At 36.1% G+C, this 12125-nt stretch overlaps 1 protein-coding gene across 1 annotated transcript; it reads right to left on the minus strand.

Annotated features, from left to right (window-relative positions):
- Positions 1-2836: 2836 nt before the first annotated feature.
- LOC104597903 (thioredoxin-like 1-2, chloroplastic) lies at positions 2837-4627 on the minus strand. Its single transcript, XM_010259684.3, has 4 exons — positions 4030-4627; positions 3701-3883; positions 3455-3619; positions 2837-3355 (listed from the first exon to the last, which is right to left on the minus strand). The coding sequence occupies exons 1-4, from the start codon at positions 4261-4263 to the stop codon at positions 3107-3109; spliced, it is 831 nt and encodes a 276-aa protein (XP_010257986.1). The 5' UTR covers positions 4264-4627; the 3' UTR covers positions 2837-3106.
- Between the last annotated feature and the right edge of the window lie 7498 nt (positions 4628-12125).

The following is a 12125-nucleotide window of genomic DNA, read 5'->3' on the forward strand; positions in this document are numbered from 1 at the left end:
CCACTATGAATGATAACTTAACACAACGTAACCAAATGGTTCAAAAAGAATGGCCAAGTGATTATGTATATCTTGAGCTATATTCCTATATTACATAGAATGTAATATATGTTTTATACCCGTGAAAAAGATATATAATTATATATTGTTAATAAAATATATGTATTTTCACATGTTGTATTATAGTTTTGATATATGATACACAAATACTCATACGGTGAAAGTTGAATGATGGGGGATGAATTGCTTCAATACATGAATCACATAAAAAACTAACAATATTGAATCCAAAAAAAAAAGTGAACCATGAAAAAAATAGCAATTGTATTTTTGTGTGATTCATAACACAACCACAACCATAGACATGAATCTCACACGACCTCACAGCATGTACCAATTGTACATTGGAAACATCTATATGAAAATGTTCCCAATATACAATGGGACGTGGCTGTGAAGTCAGTGTGAGGAGCATAACCCAATTCCATACACCGCAGATGTTTTGAAACACAACACCCTATTTTTAACTATGAAAAATTGAAAATAACATCTCCTTATTATAGAATTTTAATAAAGTCAATATATAAGTCAAAAAGGGTTGGGTTTTGCCCAATATTATATTTTATCCGTACTTGTATATGGGGTGTAAAATCTCCAAACCCATTTAGCTAAAAAAAAAATCGAAACTCATTTATGCCCCGATGTAATCCTCTTTTTGGGGCATAAATCTATTAATAGTCCTCTTATAAATCGCATCCTGTTCGAAACTTTAATATCAATCCACTGTGAAAATTCAGTCTACCCCTAAAAATCTTAACTCTATCGTAAGAGTGGACCAAACTATAAAACCCAAAAAAATAAAAAATAAATTATTAGGAAAGAGAAGAGGGAGAATGATAATGAAGAATGAAGACAAAAAAATCCGAGTCACATATGGGTCAGCGCCGCGTACACGAGACATGGTGTATAATTTCAATCCGAATCTGCTGCAATTGTGGTGTTTGTGCACCTCCATTCTTACATGCATGTGTGGTCGCATATACATTGGTACTTGACAGTTGACACGTGTATAATTTCTGAACCACAAAATTTGAAGCGGGGAGTTGTACAACATGTGGGCACCGTGGAATCTGATTAGACGGGACCCACATTTCGCCAAAACCAACTGCCCAGAGACTGTTATAGAGAAACACAATACGTGGCTCCTACCTGTCAACGGCCTTCTGATTGGCTGGTGTTTTTTTGGGTACGTCGCTGCTTTTTGTTTTTGCTTTTTCTTCCCTTTTTGCGTCGTTGTAATTGGGCATTGGGCTGGGCTGATTGTCCCCGGACACGGAGGAGTCTACAATTTTGGCCCCTTTTTACTCTCTCTCTCTCATTAGAAATTTAGAACTACTCTCCTCATTCTCTCGGTCTCGGGCCACCCAACTCTACAATCGAAGTTCTAAGTCCTGTCACCTGTGTTGGATTAATTTTTCTAGTCACTTCAATAAAAATAGAGTACGATTTTACTGTTGCCGTGAATATGTTTGGTTTGATAGAAAACAATACAAACGCGGAAAATTGAGGGAAACAAAATTTATGAAAATACTTAACAAACATGTCTCTTTTCTTACCCATTGGATTCTCAAAAATGAATTTCAAACTGTTACCCAAATGCTTAAAAGCAGCAGTGTCGTCGTGTAGGGCCTACGGCTGCAAATGGATCTGGCTAAATCGGACATAAAGTGTTTCTGTATTTTTCCATTCAAATTCAATCCTATCTATTCAGATTAAATTTAAATTCAAATTGCAATGAATCAAAACCATGTGGTTTCAAAACAGATTATTTCTCAAAATGAAAACACAAAAACATGTTCTTGAATAAGATTTTAAAAACATATTTCCATCTAATCATTCAACTTTATGTTCTATGAATCGTATAGTTTCTATACTAAAAAAATTATTTTTATTTTAAAAATCAATATTTTATTAGTTTCAAAAACATATTATTTTTTTAAATAAAATCAATTTATATTTGCAAAAATAAATAAAAATAAAAACATTTCATGTTGTAAAACGCTCATTATACATTAACCAATAATCAGAAGTTGATCTAAATTTATGGAATCCAATCTGATTTGTGAGTTATATGGATAGGGTTTGGGTGTGGATAGATGATCCTAAATGCAGTTAGTACCTTGTGGATAGGGTATCAGATCCCAGCTCAAAAAATTAAGAGTGAGTGGTTGTGGTTGTGACTAGTGATGAGCATAAAGCTTTATTTTTTATAAGTTCCAGACTCTTCTGCTTGTCGTTTCTCTTCTTTTTCTTTGTATATTGAGTTGACACTATTTGATAATTGATATTACCTTGAAATTAAATGTAGCAGTGCCAAATCCCCACAGGCCCCATCCCACTTTTCAAGGCAGAAGTCACGGGTTAAAGCCTTAGGAGGGCAGAGCTGTAAAATTACTCCTGTTTTTATATTGTTGGCTTTTCTGTAGTTTGCGACCTCTCTCAAATCTTGGAATCTGGTGGATTGAGAGAAGCGCTGCGAGCCGAAGCCGCTTTTATCGTTTTATCCCGTGCCGTTCTCTCTCTCTCTCTGACTCTGACCCAGTACTTTTTGGCTGGTAACTTATGCTGTGGCGGGTCCACATTGTCTTCTTTGTCTTTTTTTATTCTGAACTTCTAAACTCTTGTGGACGGCCGGCCTGCCTCAAACCGCTTTCCCCAAAGAAGGAAAAGAAAACAACCAGCTAACCTCCTTCTTCTACTTTGTTGGGAAAGAAGTTTGATCAAATGAGTCGAAGAAATAAAGCAGAGCTCAAGCACTTTTCACGGCACTGAAAAATTTTCTAATGCACTCTCAGTTCATTTTAATAAAAATAAGCAATTCATATTTCATAGTGTGCACTACAGTTTGACCAAACTAGCGAGCTTTATCTAAAAACCATAAAGCCCGCTTATGCAAATCGCATTTTTTGCACTGAGAAGAAGAAACAAATCGTACTTCTAAATGGTATATACATTCCTAGTAAATACCCAGAAAGAAAGAGTAAAAAAAAAAAATTGGAGCTGAGCTTTAATCTCAATGAAGTCCAATCCCAATACTTCTATTGGTTTATACGTTTGCCACCAAGATTGGATTTTCCTTGTCGAATTCGAAGCTTGAAGAGTTAGAGATGTTCTTCATTCTTGCACGAACCAAATCCTCCATTTCCTGTTTGCCCATGGATTTCGACGCCGAGTTTATAGAGATCTCGCCATTTGCAACTAACTTTTGCAGCTCCGATTCGTCAAGACCCTTCGCCGGTCCGAGACTACATCGTTCAGTCCCATGCTTTGCCAATGCATCCTTGAATTTCTTGATCTGAAAATGAAATATATATACAGAGAAACTTCATTCAATCCCATTCTCAAAACCAGGCCCGGATATAAATCCAATTTGATTACTGAGTTTGTGACTTACAGTTGCATTGGTGCAGCTGAAACTACAGAGACGACCCTCGGCTCCTCTGTAAAATCGGAAGAAAGGGAGCACATGTATGTTGAGACTGTAACACATGCTCTTGAGCTTTTCGTAATTAACCTTGACAAAGAGCGCATTTGGGTTCGACTCCGCCAGCTGGCAGATCTGAAACAGAGAAAGAACATTAACAAATTTCCCAAATTCCCTTTTGTTTTTCCCTGAGCATTCGGTGAGGAGATCAATTACCTTGGGATGCAGAGCCTTGCAACCACCACAACCAGGGGAGTAAAAATCGAGAACAACAAGCCTATCTCCGGCATTCAACAACACATCGACGAGTTCTTGCGCCGAATTGATGTCTATCATGTTGGGTTTCGGCGTCTTCTCCCACCATCTCAAAGCCCGACTTATACAGATTGAAGCTTGTGCCTGAAATCCGAGAGAGTTAAGTTATGGATATTACTCCAGCAAAAAGTAAAAAAAAAAAAAGAAAAAGAAAAAAAGAAAAACAAGAAGACAAGAGAACGCCTCTCCTGACTCCTATAGAGGGCTGAACGGAGAATCACATCACATACATGAACAGAAAACTTTGGAGAGGCTTTGACACTCCGATCACCTAAGCCCATCTGATCTGATACAATCACTTGCTGTCCCCTGAAGTCGCTCTTCAAGACAGGGAGATCTACTGATTGGGAATCTGCAATCTGAAAGGAACCCAAAGACGGAGATAAACCGAGGACGTTACTCGATCTCAAGGCAATCCCATTCGACCCGACAACATGGAAATCACTCCTCAGAGGAAACGCCATAACAAAATCAACGAAATATACCTTGGTAGTTCAACCGAAAAACTCAGAACCCCAAACTCAATCAAAACTAGGTTATACTTTCCAATCAAAATCGGTCCTTTTTGGCAACAGAAAACCAGCGAGTCTGAATGAATTTCAGCTGTTCCCAACAAACAAATCCAGAAACGCAGCTAAACCCACTTATCCTCTGAAGTCAAATTGGATTATTTTCAGTTGAAGATGGGGGATTTGAAAGGGACTCTTAATGGGTTTTGACAGATTCAGAGATGGAAAGGAGAAAGGGCGGAAGAGACTTGTTCAACGAGGGGGGCGAAGGAGGCGAGACGAGGCGAGCTGGAAGCCCGGAAATAAAGAAAGGTTTGGTGGGGCCTCTTTAATCCGATTAACTTTATCCATTTTCGATGTTTAAACTTTGATGACAAGTTGACAACGCAGAACGTGCTTCGTCGTTTGTCGTTCGTTTTGGTAGGTTTTAGTTACCGTTTTACCACATTCACAGTATTATTATTTATTTATGGATTTAATTCTGGGCCTGGATGGGCTCGGTTTTTTTGTTTATTTTAAACAATTCATGGTCATTTTTTAGGAGAAATGCGAGGGAATCTTAATCAGATGCACTTTCACTTTCTTAATTCAGATTGTGCACTTTTTAGGGGGTGTCTGGGACAATTGCGTTTATTTTTTCACTGAGTTTTTTCATAAAACGCCATCGATTTGAGTTTTTTCAAATTTTTGAAAAAAAAAACATTTTTTTTTATGGTGCCGTTTGGTTTCATTGCTGTTTTTTCAGCATACTTAGGAGCCATGTCAGCCACCAAACCAGAAAAAACTTTGTAGAAAGAAAATAATAAAAAATGGCGTTTTTTAAGCATGGGCAGTTTTTTTTGAAAAAACGACAACATTTTTTTATTATTTTTTGAGAAAACGACTAATCAAACAGGATATGCTGATGCGTTCTTTGCCGTTTCCTCAAAATCTGATGTGCCGAAAAAACGGCATGGTCACAACAAACACGACCTTAGTACTGGGGCCTCAGCATTTATCCCGTGAACGTGATGGGTACTTGAAATGGGGATTTGTTCCTCACAAAACGCATCTCACAGACTCACACTGATCTTACAACATATCTCACCGTATACTGGGAATATCTTCCTATAAATAACACCCATGTTTGGGGGATGTTCACCATGTGTGGCTGAGACGTGTTGTAATGTGGTGTGAGGATCACTTGTTAAGGAGCAGATCCGATTCGGGTGCTTGGGCTGCTGTAATTCCAAGTGTTTCCAATGACGTCACTAGCTATAATGTGCAGAGTGCGACCAAGAAGACTGGACCGGTTCTTCACACTTGGGGTCTCACACGCACATTCTATCATGTATCGGAAACATTTCTTATACTTATTTATTATTATTTACGGAAGATGTTCCCGATACACGATAGATATAGATATGAGGCGCCTATTTGTGAGGAGCAGATCCCGTGACTGTGTTGGGGGATCTTTCCTTCCGGTAAGTGAATAATTTGCTTACTGGATGTTAACAATTTGAGTCTCGTGTTAGTTATTGATGTTAATGAAAGGATAGGGTTGGGCAAAGGCAAAGTCATGAACCTGAAGGAGGCCTCAACGGTCAGTCTAAAGTGCCACCGCCTTTTCATCAATTAATTGTCTTAATTTATTCGCGCATGAATAAAATAAATGCGCTCTGATTATGGGGAAATTAAAAGCATTTTTTAATGAAAATCTTTCCACCCAAATCCACAACCTATTAATGATTAATAATTTTTTGCCACGGGGAGAGTTAGATGGACAATTCACGACTCTCCACCCTTGATATAACCATTACCACCTCAATGGCCAATAGGTCATTCTTGAAGTTCAGCAAGGGTGTGCTGTAGCTGAAGAGCTACCTACAAAATTACATGAAAATAGGGTAAGATAGACTGTTTTCATATCTGCGATCTATTTTTTATTTTATTTCCACTACTGCAGATAGGGATAACAATTTCCATACAACCCCCCGGGGCCCATTTCTTTCTTTTCTTTTTTTTTTTTATTACAACCTGGGTATGGATAGGATACAGCTAAATGCAACCTTTTTCAATCCATACATTTCAATTAGTATAATATAATACTCCCAAGTTGTAAGCCATTTAAACTTTTTTGAAATTAATCATGCTTTTAATGTTATGTGAAGAATAATTAATAGTTTGTGTTTTTTTTTATGTTTTTAATCAAATAATTGGTAATTTTGATATTTAATCACATTATTTTATTTGTTTATTATTTATATATAATAGGAAATAACAGAAAATTATATGTGAATTGTAGGCCCAACCTATCAACCCGATCTACCCTGCCCTTAATTGTGGACTACTCTCAAAATCCAATTTACTAGGGGTTTTTGAGGGTGGTATTTAGAGGTTTGGAAAGACAGGGTGGGCTAAAGTGTTATACATTAGAGGTTGGTTAGTGGAGCAAAAGCTTTACAAGGAGAGAGCCTTTAAGTGGGGTTGGGTTTGCACCTTCTCGTCAGATGACCACCTGACCTTACTGGTTCATTGGGCCAATTCAGAGTTCAGACCACTCATTAGGTGGAATGTTGTCTGATTTCTTCAAGTCTTACCATTCCCATCCTTTGTTTCAAATGAACATAGCGTTCTTAATTAAAGCATTCATCCACCAAGATTGAGTGTGATGAGTAGGACTGTTAATATTACCTGATTAATCGAGTCTGTCTTCAAAATTCGATCCAATTGAATTAGTTTTGCATCTCAACAAATTGGATCGGATCTGGATATACACCAAGCCAATTCAATAATACGGATATCGGAATATGAATGACTACGTTTTGATGAATACCACCGACCTAATCCATTAATATGAATAACCCTTCTAAAATTTAACAATTCAGATCTCCTGCCTACGACAATCCTATCCATGTCTACCCACATAATACTATAGCTGTAAATTTAGAACTCCTCCCCATAAATGATAACATGCAAACATGAGAGATGTTCTTAATTAGGTGTAATGAGATGCACATAGGGTTCTTGTGGGTAAGAGATTCGAACTCAAAATTTGATGAACAACAGTTAATCGTTTATCACTTTTATGATACCAATTGATTGGCTATAAGGTTTTAGATATAATGCCTTTTTTTTATATCATAGTCAAATTCATAAAATTAACATATATTTATTAACAAAATTTAAATATTGTTTTTTTTGTTGAAGTCTTAATGTTAAGTCTAATTTTAAATTATCATAATCTTAATTTTTAATTCATTTTATCAATACTAAATAATAATTACTAATTTATTTTATTAATAGATGTAATGTTTAATTATTTTCAATAGATATTATATTCCAAATCCTATATGAGTCTCATAAAAAACCAACTGATGATGTGAATTTGAATTTGAATACTAATAGGGTTGAATTCAAATGTATATAAATTCCATCTGAATCTGGCATATTAACAGCCGGAGAAAATAGAATTTGTAAATGCTACTCACAAAACGTGCCTCACACCAATCTTACTTATAGATAAGAATATCCAAGTATAAGAGATATTTCTAATATAAAGTTGTAAATGCTGTGAGATTGGTGTGAGGCCCATAAGACAAATCTGATCTAGAGAAAATGGAGGATACCAATGAAAAGAAGATAAATTTGGCAGATATTAACTTAGGTTGGCATAAGTTTCCCTCACTTTCCCCTCCTTCTCTACCTTTTCCTTCAAATCAAATACAGCCTTATTCAAGTAAAAGTTTGGTGATGGAAAGTAGAAACTATTTGAGTTGTGTTTCTTATTGTTCCATCGTTATTAATTTGATCACGGAAGTTATGTGGGCAATATATATAGCAATGAAGAAACAGCAAAAGCAAACGGAATTTTTATAACCGACTTAGCAGCAACAGTTGATGAAGAATTATTATTGTGTTGATTTTGGTAATTACGAGGGAGTCACAAATACCAAAGGAGATCCTACACAAATATCGTGGCTGTCCAATTGAAAAGATTAGGATTTAGTGTGATGCATGTCAAATAGGAGCCAAAATATTTGTAGAAAGAAATTTAACTGTTCCACAATTATATCCAACAAACACAAAAAATGCTTTTATTATATAATTATTGAAATGACTCCAGATTTCAAATTCCAGACCACAGATTTCAAATTAACTTTTGTTTGATTATATTCTCCATCATCCCTTTGTATATTTTGTTTTTTCTTGAAAAATTATATGTGGGTTCTGATTGGCTTTATTGACAATTCTCTATATTTATATCAATTTTTTGAATGAATGAAATAAACTTTAAACCTTAAGAAAAAAGGCTAAAATCATGGAGTGAATTCAACTCCAGGGTGTACATCTGGATTTTTTTTTTTATTTACATAATACACATTACAGTGGAATTGGAGGTGGGGTAGATAAAGTGCACCTCAGATTCACTGGCCATACCGCATAGATCCAGCAGTTTTATGGGTCTAATCCTGCACCTCCTCATTTATTTGGAAGGGTGCCAAGTGACCATATACATGCATTTATATCTGTATTTGTTGAATGGGTCGATAGTTCAACTGTCATGATCAATAGATTGATAAAACGGAATCAATTGTCTATACAGTTTTCGGGCCAAACAGTCCGATCATTCGGATCTGGTTTGAAAATATTAATTTTTAATTTAATTTATTTATGATATTCAACATCCAATTTCAATCTAAATTTAATTTGAATGCGATAATTAGATTCGATTCAAATTCGAATGCAAATAAATGAAATTAGGATTCGAGCCATTTGCAGTTCTATAAACTGTGATCCAATGCGATTTGATAGAGAAATGGAACTTTCTTTGGTCTGTCAAATCAAAGAAAGCCTAAGCCTTAGAAGAATTATTTGTTTTATACCCTTAAATAACTTCGATCCAAATCACCTTGGAAAGGGTTGGTTATAGACTGATTTCTACTGAGCAAGAAAATTTAGCAAAATATGATATGACAACCTTACACATTGTTGGCTAGAGTGATGAGCCCAGAGCCCATGGTTTAGAAATTTGATAGTGAGATAGCCCATGATTTGTGACTCTCAGGCCACAGCCAATGGCAAATGTAGTAAAAGGATGTTTAGGTAAGGTAGTATGGAGAAAGCCCATGGTTTTGGTATTGGGCCATCTGGACCTGGGTGAGCTTGTAATTTCATTTTTGTCCAAGGATGCCACGTGATAATACACTATTTAAGTGAAACAAAGCCGTGTTGTCATTAAAAGGCACTGAAGCAAATAACTATAATGAATATAGTCGTAATTAAACAAGCACAACAAGTATTGTGAAGCCAAACAGGGTGGGCCCTCGTGCTCGTGGGACAGGACACTATTGTGGAATAAACGATCATGCGGGAAAAGATAAGAACATGGTTTTGAAAATCGGATCGGACCGAATGATCGGATTAATTGACCCGGGAATTGGTTTCATTTCACCTTAAAATATTTTTTTGGCCAAAAATTGTTGATTTAGTTAATGATTTATTGATCTAGGCAGTTAATCATCAGTCTGAATAATGATTTTTAAGTATTTTTTATTTTATTTATTTTTTTAAGTCAGAGTGGACCATTTATTCAAACCAGACAGTTGAACTGTTCAACCCAGGAATCGATTCTCAGAACAGTTCCATATCGGGTCAACCTTGGATAAGAAGCTGAGTAAGATTGGAGGGGTTTGCTCAGATTTTCATCTGTTTTAGGTTCAGCTGGAGAATAATTTTAGTATCCGTTTGATCTGAACATTCAGTTAAGTTGCTTGCGCTGCTTTGAGACAATGAGAGGCTGAAGCAAGAGAGGCCAGAAAGATGACTGAATGATTTAACTGTGGATTTAGGCTTTCTGGATTCTTCCATGTAGAGCATGACTCACAAAGCGAGAAGCCGTTTTTTTCAGCCCACCCAAACGGATTCTTAGTAGTTTATGATTTTCCATTTTCATTGCTCCATGTGAGCTACCGACTACCGTATCTTCCAAGCAAGTAAGCTGGAATTGAATCTCTTACACATACCATCAAAACTGATGAAATCATCAAACAAACTCTAGTCCAGTATTAGAAGACCAACAATTCCAATTAGCCTTATCCTTTCAAGCAACGATAATAATGGACATTGAAGAGCCGCACCTTTCTCTCTCTCTCTCTAATAATGCTAATGGCTTTATTACTATCAAGATAAGTGAAGAGACCATAAATCATAATCTTGTTGAACTGCCCCTTTTTTTTGAAATAAAAACTTATCAAACTAATTGGGCAATAACATGAGCTGTTTTCATCTACATAACAGAACACAAATCCAATAATCCTAAAATCCTCAGATTTTTTTTTGGCTAAACATCCTTTTACTACAAATAATTGAGGTTCAACTTAGCCAGTTTATAGTTCGAAAGGGACTGCATCTTCTAAAACAGAGGTAGTTGTCGTTACAATTGAGTGATGGGAGAGAGAGAGAGTTCAAATAATTGAGTTGGATTAGGTCTACTTAGACCTTGCCTTTTTGTATACTGTTAGTTCATGCTTTCTTTTCTGTATACTGTTAAATCATAATCATAATCATGCATCTTCATCTTATCTTATATATATATATATATATATATTAATACGATTGGGATGTTCTCTCCATGCAGTAAATGGAATCTATTCGTGCAAGTAGATTTCTACATAAGAGCACCCACTTCCTATTAATTATATAAATTGTTAGATAATTATCTAATTATATAAATATATAATAGTTATTATATATAATTATAAATATTATTATTATAATTATTTAATTATACAAATATATAATAGTTATTATAAATATTACTAAAAACTAGATATCGAACCGTTTGAATAGTTTTGACCTTTATTTATTTTTGAATTTTTTTTGTCAGAATGGGCTGACCGTTCGACTTGGTAATCCACTTACCGGTTTGGTCTCCGGGTCAGTTTAAAAACAATGATGTTATGTCATTCGAGCGTGTGACTCATATGACCCGAAAATGGAACCGTTCTAGCCACCGGTTTTTGGGTCAACGGTTCAATTGTCCAGTTTGAATGATTAGATCGTTCGACCTGGTAACCGGACCCTTGACTGGTTTGGTCTCTGGGTCGATTTTAAAAGTCATGATGTTATGTCATTCGTGTGTGTGACTCATATGACTCGAAAATGGAACCGTTCTGGCCACTGGTTTTTGGGTTGACGGTTCAACCGTCCTGTTCAAACGGACGACCCATTCTGACAACAAAAATTATAGGCAAAAAATTGAGTGTGTGAGGTCCATTAAGTAGTACCATACGTGTTATGTCATTCGAGCGTGTGACACATACGACCTGAAAACGAAATCGTTTTGACCACCGGTTTTTGGGTTGACGGTTCGACTGTTCGGTTCGAACAGATGGCCTGTTCTAACAACAAAAATTAAAAAATAAAAAAAAATGACCAAAAACCATTAAACGGGTCAGTGGTTCAACCGCCCGAGTCAATGGGTCATTGACCAATTCAACTATTTTTGTCCAGGGACCGAGATTAGGATAAAATGGAACCGGTTGCCCGGATGGTTCCGAATTTAAAAAAAAAAAACAGCTAATTTTATGGGTGAATGGTTCGACCACTCGAGTCAATGGGTTGTTGATTGATTCAACGGTTTTTGGCCAGGGACCGGGTCAAAGGACCAACAGGTCGATGGTTCCATTCTTACAACAAAAATTATAGGCAAAAAATTGAGTTTGCGAGGTCCATTAAGCAATATCATATGTGTTATGTCATTCGAGCGTATCACTCATACAACTAAAAAACGAAACTATTCTGGCCACCGGTTTTTAGGTCGACGATTTGACCAT

The sequence above is a fragment of the Nelumbo nucifera genome, chromosome 3 (assembly GCF_055504915.1).
Source record: "Nelumbo nucifera cultivar China Antique chromosome 3, China Antique-T2T, whole genome shotgun sequence".
NCBI classification, from domain to species: domain Eukaryota; kingdom Viridiplantae; phylum Streptophyta; class Magnoliopsida; order Proteales; family Nelumbonaceae; genus Nelumbo; species Nelumbo nucifera.